This window comes from Onychostruthus taczanowskii, unplaced genomic scaffold (assembly GCF_017590055.1).
Source record: "Onychostruthus taczanowskii isolate IOZ18803 unplaced genomic scaffold, ASM1759005v1 scaffold43, whole genome shotgun sequence".
Taxonomy (NCBI): domain Eukaryota; kingdom Metazoa; phylum Chordata; class Aves; order Passeriformes; family Passeridae; genus Onychostruthus; species Onychostruthus taczanowskii.
This window is the reverse complement of record NW_024501792.1, coordinates 4,657,231-4,677,230: the sequence shown is the minus strand read 5'-3', so window position 1 is coordinate 4,677,230 and position 20,000 is coordinate 4,657,231. Positions and strand designations below refer to the sequence as shown.

The 20,000-nt window shown below is 51.4% G+C and overlaps 1 protein-coding gene across 3 annotated transcripts in view; it reads left to right on the top strand.

The window, feature by feature from the left end:
- The window catches only part of LOC121340818 (protein CEPU-1), a 356,426-nt gene that overhangs the window by 198,370 nt on the left and 138,056 nt on the right, over window positions 1-20,000 (top strand). For 2 of the 3 annotated variants that reach the window (XM_041413821.1, XM_041413819.1), the window contains exon 1: window positions 19,042-19,208. In XM_041413821.1, the coding sequence (XP_041269755.1) occupies window positions 19,042-19,208 (167 nt within the window). Of the gene's footprint in view, window positions 1-19,041; window positions 19,209-20,000 lie in introns of those variants that run through there. The other variant, XM_041413820.1, reaches the window with a different exon arrangement.

The window sequence follows — 20,000 nt, the reverse complement described above, 5'->3', positions numbered from 1 at the left end:
TTGTGCTGGGAAATCAGCCATCTTCAAAAGGGCTACTGCTCCCTTGCAAAACATTTGCAGAGTTTTCATCTGCGCATTTTGGCTCCTCTGATACAAGGCAGAAATCATCCTGGGAATTGTCTTCCCGATGGTTATCCTGCTGTCTCTTCTAGGAAATAGAAAAAGGCATAAATTAGAATAACTTCAGCCAACCAACAGCAAGAGAACATCCTCTGTGCTGCAGGTTGCTGGGCTTGGATGGATTTGGTCTAAACAAGGTCATTGATACCAAACAAAAACCTGCCTGATGTGAGTTGAATGGCTGAGATCTCAGATCACAGGGGTTTTGAGGAACTTTTGCCATCCTTGACTGCCCAAATTGCTCTTACTGGCTGCATGTCATTGTTCAAGATTTATTTATTTCCTTATTGAACACCATAAACAAAGAGGATTTTGTAGAATCATGGAATCATGGAATGGTTTGGGTGGGAAGAGACCTTAAAGCTCATCTCATTCCAGCCCCTGACATGGGTGGGGATGCCTTCCATTGGGCCAGGTTGCTCCAAGCCTCCTCCAACCAGGCCTTGAACAATTCCAGGGATGAGGCAGCCACAGCTTCTGTGGGCAACAGAGACTTTAAAGCTGCACCACTGGCTGGGAGGAGCAAGATGATCCCTGTGCAGGTTTGAGAAAAAAAAAAAAAGTCATTGGGAGGATGAAACTCCTTCCCTGGAAGGTGGAGGTGACTTCTCAGAGCAGGCACATCCCAAGGCTGGGCTGACCCATTCCAGCCCTAAATTATAGTCTAGCAAAGGAGGAAAAACCTCCTGAGGAGGTGAGATGGGATCACAATCTCTAAAGACCTTCTGGGCAATGTTAGAAATGAAGAAAAGGAATTATTCCTGGTCTCCAAAGGTGGTAGGACAAGGAGCAATGGCCTGGAGCTAAGGAAGGGAAATTTTTTCTGCTTGGCTATTAAGAAAGTGCTCCCCAGTCAGGAGGGAAGGGAGAAAGTCCCCAGGGAGGGAGCGCTGGCGCCGGCCACAGCGCAGAGATGGGATGTTAATGGAGGTGATGAAGGGAAGGATCTTTAGACAACACAAGAGGTCAACCTGTTGACCTGAGCCAGCTCTCTCCTGGCCCTACAATCTGTACAGTGCCATGATAAATTCCACTTCCCTGACTTTACTGCGGGTGCTTTATCGCTCGACTTAATGGCTGGGAAATGTCTTCACTTGACTGCTCCTTTCAGATGAGAGGGCTGTCTGTGATCCTCGGGCTTAAGCAACAATTCACTGCCTGCAAAGGGATGATGCCTTTTTATTATCTTCCCTCTCAGAGCCTGGACTCAAGGTCCTGGCTCCTCTTTGCCACTGCTTTTTCCCTTTCTGACCTCGTTCCATCCCTGCTACCTTGCAGATTCTCACAAGCTGCCTTTGCGAGCACACGTTTGGAGTTTCCATCCTCTGAGTTCTGATTTGGCAATGATTTTATTCAGTCAGACATGGGTGGGTGGTGTGGGTCTCCCCAAGGGTGTTGTGACCCCTTTGAATTCCAGCTGGAGAGCAGGAGTCCGGTGTGGAGGAGGATGCTGGCAGCAGATGTGTGTGGTACAACCACCCTCCTGTTTTTATTGCACGTCTCAGTGGTCTCATCAGAGTTGATGTGTTCTTTAATATTACGGGCACCGTGCAATTGCAGAGGAATCCAGGCTTTGGGTGAGCAGCATCTTTAAAATGCTGGGGTTGCACAAAAATGTATGGAAATACATCTGGAATCTGCCAGCTAATAAACCCAGCTCATCTTCATTATGACTGCTTTTATTTTAGAGGTCAAAATGAAGGTTTGCAGGGGTCTAATTTGGAGCAGTGGAGCTATGGAGATGTTCCCAGTGGGAATTTTGAAGGAGTCTGGTGCTGCGCTGTGCTGGGTTGGGGTGATGGAGGGCCCTGTGTTGCAGGGAGCTTCGACTCATTCCTGGAGGGAGCCAGCCTTGCTGGAAGCTTTTATTTTAGGAAGTAAGGGAGAGATGGTGTTTGAGGCAGAGCCAGGGCTGTGGATGTGTCCCTGGGCTGGAATGAGTGGCGTGTCCGGGAGCAATGCTGCAGGGTGGGGGCGAGTGGGTGCTGGCAGCTCCTTCCAGCTGCCCCCAGGCTGTGCTCCCCATGGAGATTCCACCTTTCCTTGGATAACTGCCCAAGGAATGTGTGTCCCTTTCTGGAGGCTGTTAGAGTGAATTGTGAGGAGGTGCCGGGAGCAGAGGAGGAACTGTCGCCACCAGCGGCTTTTTGTTAATCTGATCCGAAAGTTCCCGCTGTGGATGTGGATGGAGCTGTCCCTGCTCTCCCTGTGGGTGCCAATGGAAATGTGCAGGCTCCTGCTGCCTCTGGATGGAGGGAGGCAAGAAAGGCTGATGCAAGAGGGATTTTCCTGTCTCCACCTCTGCTTTTGCATCTGCATCTTTTGCTTTGCTCTGTTTGCTCATTCCCAAACAGACGTGGAGATGGAGAAAGCCACCGTTGGAATTCTGGCTGCGGATCCTGGAGTGGTTTGGGTTGGACAGGACCTTAAAGCTCACCTAATCCAATCTGCTGCAGTCATCAGAGATATCTTCAACTAGACCAGATTGTTCAGAGCCTGTTGGTCTTCCATCAATGTACTTTTCTGCACAGAAAGTGCCTTTATTACAAAATTCCTGGAATAGTTTTTATTTTTATCCAGAGAAATTGATTTTCCATTGGGCAAATCTAAATCTAGGTGATTGCCTGGAAGGAGCTCAGTGGCTTAGTTGTCTGATGACTAAGGGAGGAGTTGTCCCTGCTGGCCAGGGAGACCTGTTTGGAGGCAGTGGGAACCACCAAACCCCAAAACCCCAAACCCTAAAACCCACTGGAAAGTAACTTGCCGTATTCTGTCCCATCTACAGGACACAGATTACTCTTTCAAGAGCTGGGAGCTAGCTGGAATGTCCTTGCTTTAGGTAAACGGGGGGAAAACTAATCTATTCCATGAAAATTTTACTTTTTGGAAATTTCTGCTGAGATGAGGAAGTTAGAGGATATTTTCTTTTTTATTTAAATATATATAGACATATATATATATATACACACACACATATATTTGAGTTTCAGCAGCTTTCCATTTCCTAGTCAGCTCTCTGCACGATACCATTTCTGCAGGCACCAGATGACTTTTTTCCCCCTCAGGAAATTTTATAATATCAATTTAATTTTGACTCTCACAGCTGCATCTATTCCATGGGGAAACTACTCTACGGCCTCACCAAGAAAGTGTTTCCTCTTAGCTGCGAGTTCATTTTCCAGCTTTAAAACATCATTCAGTCATTCCTAATGAAAGGTATAATCAACTTTAAGGCTCCATGGCTTAGCTGAGCCCCTAATGGAGATGGGGATCATTCCTGCAAGATCATTCCAGCAATGGCTCGGCCCTTATTTCCCATGGCAGCTGTGCTGGCACCTTGCAGAGGATGGATTTCAGTGGATGAAACTGCACCCAGAGGGATTAGAGCCAGTCCACGTGGATGCAGCTCCGTGAGTTGCTCCCTTGGGATGCATTCTGGCATCCCACAGGGATTTGCTCCTTCTCTGTTGTTGTGGCTCACAAATCCTGCGCAGCTTCTGGAGGAGCAGATGATAAAGAATTTGGTCCAGCTTGACTTAAAACAAAGAAAAAGAAGGAAAAAACAAACCCAAACAGCAAAAAAAAACCAAGCAAAAACACAGTTTGTGTCCCATCTGATTGTATTTCCATGCCCACATCTGCTCTGTGTAAATGTTTTGGGAGCACCAAAGGGGAATTGTCTTCATTTTCCGTGGCATGCTGTGCAACAGGAAGGGTTGGGGTTATTCCAGACCCTGCTGAATTCCACCATGGATACAGTTCTGTACATCCCTTCCTGTGCCCATCTGCTGTGGAAATATGAATGCAAATAGCACCGGGAAAACAGGATCAGGTGGAAGGAGGGAGCAGTAGGAGACCTGTGAGGAACATCAGGGCTGGGCTGGGCTGCCTTGGGAGTGGGGTAGTGTTAAATAAGGTCATGGAGCACTGGAACTCCAAATGGGACCCCATGGAGCAGGGTGAGATTTATTCCATTGAATGTTTACCCAGCCTTGTGCAACAGGAACCCTGTGCTGCTCTGGGTGGAGGAAAGCCCTGGAAATCATGGAATAGGATGGAATGGAATAGAAAGGAGAAGAGAAGAGAAGAGAAGAGAAGAGAAGAGAAGAGAAGAGAAGAGAAGAGAAGAGAAGAGAAGAGAAGAACCAGATAGCATAGAATAGAATAGAATAGAATAGAATAGAATAGAATAGAATAGGATGGAATAATTTAGGGTGGAAAAGCCCTGTAATATCACTGAGTTCATCCATTTCCCCAGTACTGCCACACCCACTTAACCAGCTTTACAAAGCTTTTAAATTCCTTCAGGGATGGGATTCCACCAGTGTCCTGCTGCCAGAAGAAAATGCCCTGGGGACCCCGGGATACTCAGATGTGCCACAGGGCAGGGGAAGGGCTGTAGGGATGAATCCACCCCTCAGCCAGGGCTGGGTGCTCTCCCTGCAATGGGTTCTTAAGTTTCCCCCTCCCTGTTCAACCCTAAAGTAGCTTATGAAGCATCAAAATGACAGAAATTTGGAAATAAGCAAAACCTCCAAGTCCTCCATCTCTCTCCCCGGAGGAAAAACCCAAACAGATGAGCCAACAGAAATTTTTAATTGAAATGTTTGGGTACAAATTACCTGACAATCCAAACAGAGGAGTTTGGAAACATCGCTGAGCTTCTCGTTCAGAAAAATATTGAAGCGACCTGCCACTTTCAGAACTCCCCATAAAGCTTTGGAAGTGAAAAATTAATTCGGAGTAACCTCTTTCTCTGCTTTCTAAAGCAGATTGGCTTTTGATGGATGATTTTACCTCCTCAATAGATCCCAACCAGCCGAGCCTGGCTCTTCTCTGTTGCGTGGTGTGAATCCCTGGAGCATCAGAGAGAGGGAATGCACCTGGGGCTGCTCTGGGTGTGAGCGATTGCTCTGGATACCTGGAGCATTTCCATTCCTACATCCTCTCCTTTTGCTGCGCCTGTCAGTCCACGTCCATCATTCCTTCTTGCAGCAGTCAGGTGTCTGTTGCTGCTGCCTTTTATCCCTCTGAATCTACCTCATGGGATTAGGCAGGGAACGGAGAGTTGTAGCATATAATAGCAGGGCTGTAATTACCTGATGAATACGGTGTAATTACACTGTGGTAAAGCTTTTGGATAACCTCACCACCTCCCACTTGTCCCTCTAACTGGAATTTCACTACATTTCAGCTCTTAACGTTACCTCCATCTCCAAAATTGTGGCTTTGGCTTCCTGGTCACCATGGAAGGGTATTTTTAACATTCAGTGGCACCACTGATTTTGCACTTACACTCTAATTAATTTGCGGCCATGAAGCCTTGAAGTTGTAGGAATAGAGTGAAAATTGCAGGTGTGGGAAGCAGAGCTGTGGTGTAATCGCACCACAATGGCTGGGCAATCACATCCCACAAGCTCAGCATAAAGCCACATTAAAGTTTTGGTGGGACCTCCCTGGGGTCTGTTGGCACGGGTTTGGATGGGCAGAGGGATCTGAGCTGCTGCAGCTCCCTCTGCCCAGGTGCAGACAGGTTGGACTCCTCACTCTCTACAGGTTGGACTCTCTACAACTCCCTGACAGGAGGGTACAAGCTGAGGGGGCAGTCAGCCTCTTCTCCCAGAAACACGGACAGGACAAGAGGACACAGCCTCAAGCTGTGCCAGAGGGGTTCAGGTTGGATATCAAGTGGAATTCCTTCATGGAAAGGGTTGTTGAGCATTGGAAGGGACTGCCCAGGGAGGTTTGGAGTCCCCATCCCTGGAGGTGTCCAAGGAACACCTGGATGTGGCACTTGGTGCTCTGGGCTGGGTGACAAGGTTGGACTCGATCTTGGAGGGCTTTTCTAACCTTAATGATTCTGGGATTCTCTGAATTCTCTGACTCTCCTTCAGCTAGCAGCTGTGGAACAGCATTTTCCCTGATCCATCCTGCTTGCAGCTTCGAGCCCCTCAGCCCAGCCTGGATGTGTCTTGGTGGCACCACTCAGCAAGCTTCATCTTGATGAGTGACCTGAAGCTAATTACCATCCTCCTCGCACATTTCCATCCCTCTGACTCCAGTAAAACCAGCCCAGCCATTTCCCTGCCTTTTGGAGCTGCTATTTGGGATACACAACAAGCACTGTAACATAATGGATTTTTATTATTATTAGGCTCCCAGTGCCTGTTTCCCTGTCAGTGTAAAAGGGCTAATGAAATGTCCCCACCACTCATGGGGCTTGGGAGAACAATTTGGGCGGATCTCCACAGCATTTGGAAGAGGTGGAACGCTGGTAGTTATTTATTACAGATCTGGTTTACTTAGCCCTGGGTTTATTGAGTCTCCCACTCGCTAATGCCGACCACAGCTCCCAGCGCTGCTCCCGGTGCCAGGGATCCTTCCTGTTGCCTCTGAGTTGCCAGCTGGACTTGTTGTGGACTCCAGCTCAGGCCAGTGGGCCAGGTTCATCCCTGGTGTACCATCATTGACTTTAATTGAGCTACCCCAGGGAGGAATTTGGCCTGCTCTGGTTGTGAGCTGCGCACTGATGCCAGGCAAAAAGCACAGCGGGTGCCAGCAAGGGCTGCGACAGCCCCGTTTCAGTGTGGGGCAAAATTCCTGCACCTCTCTCTGCTGTGTGACACCAGCATCCACTGATGGGCAGGGAAAGGGGAATCCAACAGCGTGTTCCTTACAGGAATTCACGTCTCACGGGGTTCCAGATTTCATCTCCCTGTCTTTTTCCCTGACTGCCTGGAGGTAGACAGGAAGAAAAAAAGCAAGAAGGGAGAAAAATGGGCATTGCATCCTTAAGTAAAGTGAGGTCTGACTCCGTGCGGACTCTGATCAGACCCAATTTGCTCCTTACATGCTTGTAACTGGCATCAGAACACATGCATAGAAGCAAACCCTTGTTTCCCTATGACAAGGTTTATTCTTGTTTTACTCAGGATCCTGGGTGCCACAGCCCCAGCATCGCCTGCGTGGGTGACAGCCACTCCTGCAGCATCACCTTGGCCACCCCCTTGGCAGTGCTGGACCCTGCTCATATCCTGAATCCTCTTCCATCACCTCCTGCACATTGCCTGGAGGCGGCCACTTCCCAGGGAGAGAATTCAGCTGCCTGGTTCAAAGCAGAGGGAAAGTTTCTGTGCTGGCAGATCTGGGACAGAATTTTAAGAGTGTCTGAATTTCCTCCTGCTCCGTCTGAAGTGAGGCACATCCAAGGATGCAGCCCTTGGCTTTCATCCGCCTCACCGCAGGCACTGTGAGCTGTTCTCCTCTGAATCCACTCTCCTGGCTTCGTATTTCCTGGGGTGTTTTAGACAGTGGCTCTGGCTTGCTAAATGCAGGGGCATTCTAAAAAAAATACATATAATTAACTCTAAATGCATCAAAACCATGGCTTTTAGTGCATCCTCCCTCCTCATTCTGCTGGGATGGGGTTGGTTCTGTGGTGGGATGAGATGGGTGCTGTGGTGGCATGAGGTGAGAAAAATAATAGGATGAGATGGGTGCTAGGATGGGATGAGGTGGGTACTGTGATGGGATGAGGTGGATGTCTTGATTGATGATCGAATGAGTTGGGTGCATGATGGGACGAGGTGAGAGCAACAGTGGGGTGAGATGGGTGCTAGGATGGGATGAGATGAGTGCTAGGATGGGATGAGGTGGGCATTGGGTTGGGGTGAGGTGGCATTGGGATGAGGTGGGTGCTGTGATCGAATGAGGTGGGTGCATGATGGGATGAGGTGAGAGCAATAATGGGATGAGATGAGTGCGAGGATGGGATGAAGTGGGTGTTGTGATGGGATGGGGTGGGTGCTGTGATGGGGTGAGGTGGGCATTGGGATGGGGTGAGGTGAGAACAATAATGGGATGAGGTGGGTGCTGTGATGGCATGAGGTGGGTGCTGTGATGGGATGAGGTGAGAGCAATAATAGAATGAGGTGGGTGTTGAGGTGATGAGGATGGGATGAGGTGGATGTTGTGATGTGTTATGATGGAGTTGCCGGGTGCAGAGGAATTTATCTGTGGCTCACACAGCTGGAGATTTGCATCTCCCACCATCTCCTCTGCCACCCTGTCATTCTCAGCCCTTCTCCTCCCCAGGGGCTGTGAGGCCCTTTTGTAGCTGTGGCTGCACATCTCGGGTTATCTCAGGACACGGGGTGCAGGGAGCAGCAGGTTTGATGACAGCAGGGACAAGCATGGAAAAGCTGTGGTGCAAACAGTTGGAAACTGATAACTAGCAGTGATGCCTTTGCCAGGAGAGGAAAAAAATGACTGTAAATTTGCTTTGTTTTGATATTCAAATACTCCTTTCTGTGTATGTGCTAATGGGTACGCTGGTGTTATGGCATTATTAGAACAAAATATTCAGATGATTCCTAACAGAATTTGTGTTTCACAAGCTACATGGAAATGTTGGCTTGGAAACTAGAGTAGTCTTAGAAGACTGTTTCTCCCAGGGATTAATAAGCGGCCCAAGCTGCCTTGCAGGGTTGGGGCTTGTAGTGTGGGATCCAGGTGAATTCTCCCAGGAATCCCTGCTAGACAATGTTCCCCTCCCCAGTATGAAACAAGCACCCTAAATACAGAGCAGGGGGAGCCTAAGCCCCTCCTACCATTGATCTCTTTTTGTCACATGCTTCCCAGCTTTGTGGGATGTGAAAGGCTGTTTTGAAAGGACAGCTCTACTTTTGCTGTGTAATGGCACAGCTGAACCCGGGGCAGCATCCCCCAAGATCTCCTCTGGCTCCATCAGCTCTGTGCCTCGATTCCTCAGCTGAGGCCAGGCTGAGGCTCTTAGTTCTCCATTCCCACCGAAATGAGCAGCAAATCAATGCAGGCCTAATAAAAGATGATTGGGAATTGCTAATAGGAGTGTGGGAGAGCAGCCTTGCCTCCCAGAGCCAAGATGAGTATGGATTTTCCTGTGCCAGGGACTGTAAATGCTTCTGAGCTCCCCAGGGAGCCCTGAATGCTCACCCTCTCCCTTCACCCTCATCATTCTCCCACTGCCTTAAAAAGGAACCCGGCAAAGGCAATTAGCTGTGTTAATTAGCTGGAGGTGGCAGGGAGGGCTCAGCCTGGCTGGGATGGAGCGAGCTGGGACAGGGTGTGTGGTGGGGACAAGGAGCCCCTTGGCCAGGGGCAGGGTTAGGTTGGATATTAGGAAGAAATTCCTAACTGTGGGTGTGGTGAGGCCTTTGCACAGGTTTCTCTGAGGAGCTGTGGCTGCCCCTGCCCTGGAAGTGTCGAAAGCCAGGTTGGATAGGGCTTGGAGCAACCTGGGATAGTGGAAAGTGCTCATGGTGGGAGGTCCCTTCCAACACAAACCATTCTGGGATTTTATTACAAGATCATCTGCCCTGCTCCTACCCCAGTCAGAGTTTGGTCCCTATCCCACAGTACCTGTGCAGGGGCAGGAAGAGGAGAAACGAGATCAGAGAGTGGGAACACAGCTGGAAAGGTTCTCACTGCCTTGCTGCTGGGCTTCCACTCCAGCTCCTGGTAGTCGCTGTCTCCAGCTTGCCTTATTTATGGACTCACATCTCCCCCACTCTTCTCCCTCCAGCAGCCACGGTCCCAGCACCCCAGAGGCCCCCCATCACCGACAGATCAGCACCAATAAACTCCCTGCTTCACTCTGCACTCAGCAGCCAAACCCCTCCTGCCCTTCACGTTGGTGCTGCTGGGGGATGATGTATGAAATCCAAGTCGGTTTGATTCATATGAGTTGTGTTCACCTTGCAGAACAGGCTGTCACCAAAAATAATAAACCTCCTTGTTTTAATGCCTAGAGAGGCTGTTGGACGAGCAGCAGGACAGGTTTAGATCCTCTTCCAAGGAAAAGGACGCTTTTGAGAAAGACGGATTGCGAGCCACGGGATGGCTGCACGAACGGTAAATAATAATTAGAGTTGTGTCTGGAGGCTGCATGGGGAGCAGGGACCTGTCAGGCTTCGTGTGGCACTGTTGTTCTGGACAGGACAATTCCTGACCCATGCCCTGTAAGGTCTAAGTGGTGTTACCAAGAGCAGGAGGTTGGCAGTGCGGAGTGAAGTGACGTGTCCCTTGTCACCCAGGAGAGAGGTGGCACAGCCCTGGGTGCTGCAGCTGCTGGTTCATGCAGGGATGGGGACAGGGTGGCTGCAGTTCATCATCCCTTACATCCACTGGCCTTTGCAAAAAGAGGAAAAACCTTGCTGGGCAACTCTTTACCCCCTGATTTATAGTTCCTCCCTTGAATTTTTCTCATGCCACAGCACAGTCCTTCCCTGAGCTCACACCTGCTTCCAGGAGGAATTTTCTTTGGAGTAAATGCACCAGCACAGTATCCAGTGAGGCTGTATCCTCATCTCTCTCCTTTTTGGGCAGCAGCTCAGATTATGATGCCTGTCTTTGCTTGGCATCAGACCTGCCTCCAGCAGGGTGCCCCCAGGACAGCCCCTTGGTCCTTCTCCCTTTGGATGCTCTGCTGTCTCCTGCCTCGGGATGTGATGCCCAAAGCCCCGTCCTTCTCCATGTCCTGGAGCTGCCCACACATGCACGTGGCATTGAGGCAAAAAAGTATTAATGGGAGGAGAAGTTAACCACGTTTATTGAACTGCAAAAAAAGTTGTTTTTACATTCCTTTATTGGAATATAAAGACAGCTTTTATAACCTTTTAAAGGGGCATAAAAGCAGCTTGGAGACCAGAAACCTCGCTCCAGTGGAAGGCAGGGGAAGGGAAAGAGAAAGTGAAAAGGCAAAGGAGGAGAGCAAACATCTGCCATCTTCTGAGGTTAGGAGTAGCTGGGAGGGCTGTTTGGAGCCACTGAGACCCCAGGTCTGATGTGGTTGTGGTGTCACCTCTCCTGGAGAGGTTTGCAGCCCTCACTGCTGCTCACAGCCCTGCTCCTGGGCTGGGACAGCGTTCCTCCCCTCTCCAAGTGCAGAGCCCTCCTGGGAGAGGGAGATGTTGGACTTAATAAACTCACCTCTTTCATTTTTCTCCCCAGTCTTCTGTAAATAAATACTGCTTTGGCTTCCTTCCTCCTGGAGTGAGGGGGGAGGGAATGTGCAAAGGCCTGGCCTTGAGGCTGGAAGGAAAGTTTGCTCTGTGACTGCTCCAGCCTCTCTGGAGCTTCTGGGTGGGCCAGCTCACAACCTCAGTGGCCCAAAAAGCATTGCTTAATTTGGGATCTGGGGCTGGCACACTCATGGCTGGGATATCCTCTGTCCCCCTGATGCCTCCAGTATCTTGTGTGCTGCAATCCCTCTCCTCCATGGCACAGGACTTGCTGCCTCCTTGCCCATCCAAATCAGCAGGTCCAGCTGCTGTTGGCATGTGGTTGAGAGCAGCACCTTCAAATCCAGGAGGAAGCTCCTTCCAGCTCTTCCAGAGCTCCTGGGCAGCGCTCTGAAAGCATTTGGCATTGCAGGTGGGTAGAGCCCAACCAGCTCCTGCTGGCACGCTCCTCCCAGGACAATGCTGGATTTTCTCCACCCAGTGGGGGAGATGTGCCTTTTTCTTTGCCTTGTTCCCTCAGCGGTGGCTCTGACACGACATTAAGAGAGGAGAGTGACCTTTCCACCAGTCTGCAGCTCCGGGGAGGGGAGGGTTGAGCCCTGTCTGCAGCAGAGCACCGCTGGAATACGGATAGGTCGCGGGGCTCCCTTATCTCCACGCCATCTCCCAAATAACAAGCTTCCCCAGATAATGTTGTAGGGCTGTAAAGAGGACGGGAGCAGGAGCAGCTGCTTCTAATTTCACTTCATGGGGAGGGAGGCGATGCTGAGAGCACCCCGCATTCTCGGCACATATTTTTCATCATTATAGGCAGAAATGCCAGAGCTCTGACAGATATTAATGCAGTTCACACCGGGAGAAAATCTTCTTTCCATCAGGCTCCATGTGCAGCAAGAGGGCAGTGCCATTTGCAGCCCTAGGGAGGATGTGTTTGAAAGGTGATGTGTTTTTTACCTGGGAAGTTTTATTCCCAGGCAAAGTTCTGTTTGGAGAAAGGGCACCTGAACCCATCCCACTGGGGGCTGTGGGATCACTCTTCACTGACCTGGCTGAAGGTGCGTTTGCAGCAGTGCTGGGAATAAATCTGGATTTCGGTGTAACTCAAATTCCCCTCTGCTGGCTCTGTCATGGCTGTGTGTCACCACGGGGGGATGTGATTGTCCCATGGAGCAGTTTTGTGACTTGGGCTCCCATCCTACCCTGACCCACAATGATTCTGGGATGTTTTCAGACTTACCCCACAGGGAACTGCACCTCCTCGCACCCCTCAGCCTCCTTTTATTTGCTTATCCCACTAAATATTCATCAGTAACATTTAAGACAAAGGAAAGAGATAATTACAAGGGGAGAGTTTTTTTGCAGTATTAAAGGTTAACAGAATTCTTGGCATTTGTGCCTTGTCGATCTCCGTGTAATTATGCTCATTTCCCAGAATTCAGAGGCGACTGTGCCTGTTAACGCTCAAAGATGGTACCCCGGGAATTAAATTTATGAGATCATTTCTCAAAATCTTCAGATTCAAACCAAGAATCTTGCTTAATGGCATGACTATTATTAATATTATTCTTGGATGCAGAGAGCTGTGAGGGTCAGAGGACCAGTGGCAAAATTCAAATTGATACAGGCAGACAGCAACGAGCCTGGACTTTTTTCCCAAGGAACGTACTCGAGCAATTTGGCAACTTCAGGGAAGCAGGCTGGCAAAAGATGGGTGCTGATTTGAGGTGAAAATGGGGAAAAGCCCATTTTGGGCAGCAGCTGGTGGGGACTCAGAAAGGACAGCTTGGTTTGGAGGTGACTGCTCCCAGTCTGGAGGCAGGTGCAGGCAATAGGGACATCAGTGGCTCCCCAAGAGGCTGATTGAAAGGATGCAGAACACCTGGCAGCGGGCTGGGCTTTCACCCAGCACAGCTGAGCACATTCAGTGCTTTTAAGAGGGATTTTAGGCACTCTGCTCTTACTATTTGCTTTTTTGTTACATATGGTTGTCTAAACTGAGGTATGTGTTCCTCTCCTGTTGTCTGCATCCCCTGGTTTTGTAGGGGCTGAGCAGTTTTCTGTTCAGAAAGGGTTTGGGGTGGGAAACTGAGCTGGAGGGGGTGAACCAGCCAGGCTTTTTGCTGCTCCCTGCAGTTGAGGTTGTGTATGATATCCAGATGGGCTGGGAAAGGCTTGGCTCAGTGTGTTTGCCTTGGGACCATCCCAGGAGGAGGCACAGCAACTCTTGGAGCTGCTTTTCCAAACAGTTATCCAGCACAGAGCCCCCAGACTGTGGGCAGAGCCTCAGAGCGGGTAGAACCTTGTGTTTTCACATTTAAGGGAGCCGTACTGGAGCTCTCAATTATCCATGGTGAGATCTGAGGAGTGTCTGGCTTTGCTTTTCAGCTCTTTCAGCTTTTTCCCCTTTTCACTGACTGCAGGGATTGAGTCATAGAGCTCTGGGTTAATGTCACACACTTATATCAAATGCCATTAGATGGATAATGACATGGCTTTATCCCATGTCATCACTGTCCCTGGCACCTGAGCTAATCAAACACTGCTGGGCATGCAGAGTCTGTACCAAAGAAGTTTTTCAGGGTGTTCATACAGCAGCACAAGCTCACAGGGAAGCCATGAGAAACAGATTTATGTGAAATCAATATTGATTTGTACCAAGGATCAATCCCAGTTCATAATTCCCACTGTGCCAGTGCAGCTTGGTAGCTCTTTGATCCGTTTTTTAACTCTCTGCATAGATGTTTGATCTGGAGCCTGGACGTACAGAGGTGTCACTTCATAAACGTGTGTGCCTGGCTGGGCTGCTGTGAGAGGCCCAGGCACTGAGGGCTGTGGGAGAAAGGACTAATCCAAAGGGAAAAGTGAGGCCTTGAGGGCTGCTTTGCATCCTCCTGATCTGATGGCCCAGCTGCAGCACTTCCTGGCCCCTCTGGAATGTACAAAGAATCCCAGGATGGTTTGGGTCGGAAGGGACCTTAAAACTCATCCAGTCCCACTCCCTGCCATGGGCAGGAACACCTCCCACCAGCCCAGGCTGCTCCATCCACCTGGCTTTGAACACTGCCAGGGATGAGATATTGAGTATCCTCAAGGATGCTGCTGTGTATTAGGGCTGGCAGAGCTCTGTGGGGCATTTTGGCTTTCCTTTTCCTCTGGGGACATGTTCTGGGTTAGCTGGTGAGATGGCGCAGGGAGATCAGCCCTGTCCTGGCTTTGTAGCACCAGTTTGGGACAGATTTGCAGCCTTTTCCACGGTACCTGCTCCTCCAACCCCTTGGCTGAGGCTTTGCAGCTCAGCCGGGGGTGCCCTGGAAGGAGTTAACTCGTGCTTGAAAATTCTGAAGTCCCTGAGCACGAAGAGAGCAAGCGACAAACCCGAGCCCAGCAGTTTTTTAAAGGGCAAACAAAATGTTCCTTTTTTTACTGCGAGGCACTTGGTGCAAAGTGCAGGCAGAGCAGGGCAGCGTGGCTTTAGGGGAAGGCTCCCAAAAGCACATTTTATTTAAATTTAATAGGACGGTTACTGGAAGTTTATCTAAACTGCAGTTAAATATTAACAGCATCTCTAGCAGGGATTAATGGGGTCTCCTGCGTTGTTTTTAAACGCCATGAGGAGGGTGCTGGGAGTCCCTGCCTGAGAGAGATTGAGGGCTGAGCGCCCATGAGGATGCTGCTTGCATTCCAAAATCTGCCCTAGAAACAGCCCTGAACAGGCGATTTCTCCAGCTCCGAGCGGGAATGCCTTTGGGGCGAGAAGGGCTCAGAACGGCTCCGGCCAAGTAAGGCTCCCAATCATTGTTCTTTAATTGGGGCCACCGTTAACGAGGGGATAAATGAGGCAATGAGCGGAGCTGAAGCCCGCGTCCTTTGTGGCTTCGGTGAATGGCTGTAGACACGGAGGGCTCAGCAGTTATTCAGGAAAAGCTCCCCCGAACTCGTGTGTCATTCACCTGACTAATGCCAAGGAAATTAAGCACTTTTTGTGCAACTCGGATCTTATTGGAGAATAATGTGGTATGCGATAGCACGGCTGGCGTTATAAAATCGTGTTTTCATTTGGAAGGAACGAGGGTGTCTCGAGCATAAGTTATGTTTCTGATCATATTTGGCCATTTCAGATTAAAAATAAATTTCCACTTTGGGGCTATAGATTGCCATCTATCTACTCCCTGAAAAGGGAAAAAAGGAATTAAAAGGAAAATCTGGCCGTACGAATTGCCTTGCTATGACCTACTTATTGAAAGTAGTTTTTTGTTCTCCAGGAATGAAATCCATTGGTGTGGGGAGGTGTAGGATTGTATGAATATAGGTTTGCAGACAGGTCTGCAGGATGGGAGGATCTTTAACTTGGACCTGCAAGCAGCTACAATAAATTAGAAGATAGAGTCGTGCTGGATACTTGGGATGAAGCTGGAGAAAACGCAGCAATGTTGTTGTTTCCCTTGATAGAGGAACTTGAACTTCGAATTTGCATCTGATTATCGCCCCTTGGGACCACTCAAATCTGCAGATTAGCTGCTTAAGGCTTGGATCTGCATGAAAAGCCGGAGACTGGGGCAGTGTTTGCTGGGAGGGTCCTTGCAGAAAGAGTCGCGTCCCTTGCAGCAATCCAAATGCCATCATTCTTCCCTGTGGGACATTTTTGGGACTGATTTGCTCCCTGCTCTGCCTCTGAACCTCCTCCTCCCCAGCTATCGACAGAGATGCTCCTTTGGGAAGCAAACCCACAGGGCCTTGCTCCTTCTGACCCCTTCTCCATCCAGGCTTTCAGCATCCTCCTGTCAGCGGGGAAAATCCTTCTCCTGTCTCCATCCTTGCCATGCATCACTTCCCACCCTGTCCAGCCCCTGCTGCTCCTGCTGCCCTGTTTGTGGTCTCTGCCAGGAGAGGGGGGCCTTTAGCCTTGCTGGAAAGGAGAGCGGTGAGATGGATGCGGAGATAAAGACGCACCTCGAATGTGCTGTGCTTGGCTCGTTCTGTTTGTCTCCTGCCTGTTGCTCGAGATGAGGGGGGAAAAAAGACTTTCACCTAAGTAGGAAGAAAGGGAAGAAGCTGAAAGCGAGAGGCTGTTTGGTGCTCAGATGGGCTCAGCCCGTGCGCAGCAAAGTCTGCTGCTGCTGTGGTCAAAACCCAATGAAGGAAAAAAAGACTCTCTCATCCCCAGAGAAGGCTACAAAGCTCTCTTTCTCTCGCTGCTGAACCTTCACAGCTGGACTCAGTTGCTGGCTCCACTGCTGCTGGAGCAACTGAATTATTTAAAGGAACCTTGATTTGGTTTTCTCTTTGCTGTTTTCCTGCGTTGTGTTTATTGTCTATAGATATTTTTATAGTCCGAAGCAATTACAGCTGTCAGAAAAGAGACGAGCTGTGACAGGCTGATTTATATGTACATTGTATGTATGCAAGAGAGGGAGGGAGACCAGGGATTCTGCCCGGCTTTAGTATGCAGGAGCATATTGGATGTAAATTCCTTGGGATTTTCAAACAATGCTGCTGATGATCTCCTAACAGTGGGCCAAATTCAGCCCTGGCAAGGGCTGGAACAGCTCTGCAGGTCACATCTGCCCCAGCCTCGCATGCTTTCAATGCAGGGAGGTGTTTTTTCGCTCGTAATTTAAGATGCTCCTGGCGATCCGGGGCTGAATTCAGTGTTAAAAGGTTAACTGGCTGTGGTTATTGGAATCCCTCTGGTTTTGCTGACACAGGAGTTGGTCTCTGCCCATTCAAAGGAGCAGCCCCACAAAGAGCGAGCTCTTGTGTGATGGTCCTGCAGGTATCCCAGCGGGGTTCCCATCCTGCCAGGGGTGCCTGGATGCCGCAGCAATCAGCAGGATTGCTGTGTTTTATTCTTTGCTCTCTTGTACACCCCGGTGCAATGACACAGCCCTGGACAGTCTTTTCCCCTGCCTCTGACGGTCTCTCCTTATGCGGTGATGTTTCAGAGACCCCTCCCATGTAATTTGTAGCCCGAAGGATCGCTGAATGCGGCGTTCCCCCCTCTCTTGCCAGTTCCGACAGCCGAGTTCACTGCGGGGATTGAACTCCTTATGCCAAGAGCTGGGGAAAGCTGCCGTTTCCTCTGGGAAAACACAGGGCTCGAGGCAGCACGTCCCACCAGCGCTAAATTCAGGGAGCAGAGATCTTCAGACGAGGAAAAAGTGGAGAGACTTGCAGAGCAATCCCCTTCTCGTATGACCAGTCAGCATGCACAATAATAATAAAGCTTTATTTGATGGAGTGTTTCCTCTGCCCGGCACAGCTCATAATGTTTTAGAGATTAAATAGCACAGTTAGTGAATTAAGCAGTAGTTTACAGGGGATTCGGAGACTCCAGGGATTAGTAACGGGCTATGGATCCTTTCACATCTAGGTCACCAGTTTGAATCCAGCTCAGGTTGCCAGCAGCAAACTCAAAAACAACAACAAAAAACCCCACCACCCCACGTTAGCGCCGTGCAAAAGCTGCCGAGCACACGGTGAGGGAATGGAGGGAGGATTTTTGGGCAAGGCAAAGCAGGGAAGTCACTGGACACAGCAAGGGGAGAGACGCTGTGTTCCCTAAGGTTGGGCCGTGGCAGCGGGGGGGTTTGAGGGGTGCAGCACCCCAAAAGCTGTGATTTGACTGCTGCCTCCAGGACTCTCTGCTCTGAGGATGCTCCCCAGCACCTTTTTACCAGCATGGAATTGTGCCTGGGAATATTAATGTGTTTAGCCACTAGCGGAGGGAAGGAGGAATTACTCGGCATAAGCAGATGTGATATTTGTTAAATTATGAGCTGATAAAAAGTACTTGGGGACCGTGCTTGCGGCTGGGGAGGAATTTGCCACTTAAGCTCACTCCGTGTCTGTGAGGTGCAGGGGACCAGGAGGACACGCTCCTGCCTCTCCTCATCATCACCTGGCTGGGGGGAAGGAGGGGGATACTACCCGTGCCTCAGTTTCCCCTCCTGCACAGTGACTTTGCCGCCTGGGATGGGGATGGTGCAGAGATAGAGGAGGGCAAAGGGGAGAGTTGTGCGGTGCTGGCTGCGGGACGCAGGTAAGCGCAGGGGGAGAGAGGAGAAAGGAGCGGGGGTCTTGCCATCCCCCCGAAGAGCGCGGCGCGGCGGGGGTTAATGTGCGTGTCCTCCTGCGCATCCCGCCCCGCTGCCGCCCGCCCGCCCGCCCGTGTGCGGGGCTCGGGCCGTGCGGGAGCCGAGGCGCCGGGCAGCGCTGGAGCCGCTGCCATGACAACCCCGGGGATGCTGCCGGCCGGGGCCGGGGTGCTGCTGTCGCCGCCGCCCCCCCGCATCTCCCCCGCCCGCCGCTGAGGCCAGCCAGGGACTCCGGCAGCCTGACATCCCCGCATTCTGCATCCCGCCGTCCTCTCATCCCCGTCCTGCATCCCGCCTGGACCAGTCCCCCGGCAGCGGGGCGGGAGGAGAGGAGCTGCAGGGCATCCCGAAGGCTTTTGCCCGCTGTGCCTTCTTGCACCTGGACATATTTGCTAGCTCGCCTCGGGGGTGTTTTTTGGGCTTTTTACTGGTTTTTGGACTGCCCCCGCCTCGGGACAAGCGTGCGGGAGTGGGGTACAGCTGGGCCCCCCCCGGCGCCTCCTCGCCCAAGTGAGCCTCGGACTGCTGCCCGAAGAACCGGCTCGCCCAGCACCTTTGCCACTTCTCCTCCTCCTCTTCCTCCTCCTCCCCCCGGCCCTCCCGTCCTCCTCCCTCGCCCGAGGACAGCGGGACTCCCTCCGATGCCGCTCGGCAGGCTCAGCGCTCGCAGCCAGCCTTGCCGGGGGCTCTCCTGATCTCCGTGGAGCTCCGCAGCGCTCGCCCCGGTGGTTTTGCTCCCCCCCATCCCTCCTCTCCACCCACCCCTTCCCCCTTTTCGCCTTGTCGGGTGTGTTTTTTGCCTGTTGGAAAAGTCCCCGCTGCCCAGGATGGGGGTCGGTGGGTGCTTGGCCCTGCCCTGGAGGTGCCTGGTCGTCCTCTGTCTCAGGCTGCTCTTCCTTGTGCCCGCAGGAGTGCCCGTGCGCAGCGGAGATGCCACCTTCCCCAAAGCCATGGACAACGTGACAGTGCGGCAAGGGGAGAGCGCCACGCTCAGGTAGGAGCAGCTGGACGGGGGCTTGGGGGGGTCGGGGGTCCTGCTTGCGTGGTGACTTTGGGGTCGTGACTCAGTTTCCCCGCGGGAGATGCGCCGTGCCTGTTGGCGGTATATGATGATACCGGGCAGCGAGCTGAGAGATTGGAGTGCCAGGGCTTGGGCTCAGCCCTCCCAGTTGTCTTCGGGAAAGTTACTGGGGTTGAAAAATAAGGGAGTGTGATTCCCTTTTGGCGTCCTGCCCCACAGCAGTGCGAGGCAGGGGCTCAGTTGCTGCTGTCGGTACCATGGCTCGGGCACTTCGGCCGCGTTCGGTGCAGATAAATCCTGCTCTGCTCCTGGAGTGCAGTGCCCGGGGTGTCTTCATCCATGTCAGACCGCCCCAGCCTGGGGAAAGGGGAGTTGGTGACCCCCTGGTGTGGCTTTGTGCCTTTATCTCAGGTCCAGACCTGCTGGAATTTGGAAGTGCAGGACGGGGATGGCCCCGGGCAAGTTAGTGCTCCGCTCCTTAAAAATCCCCGTGCTCCAGAGGCAAGGGGTTGCTGCTCCCTGGCAGCATTCCCTCCGTGGGAAGGGGAGAGATGGGGGCTGGGCGTTGCACCAGGGTCCTGCCTCCTGCAGCAGCGATCCGAGGGGTCCAGGGGCTGCCAAGGAATCCGTAATTTTGCTCAGCTTAATTTGTGGGACATCTTATGCCCAGACACTCGTCCCTGTCCTCACAGCAGATGGGCGCAGTCATCCCAGAGGATGTTTGATAGGGACATTAAAAATCAAAAGGCAGGTTTTAATTGCAGC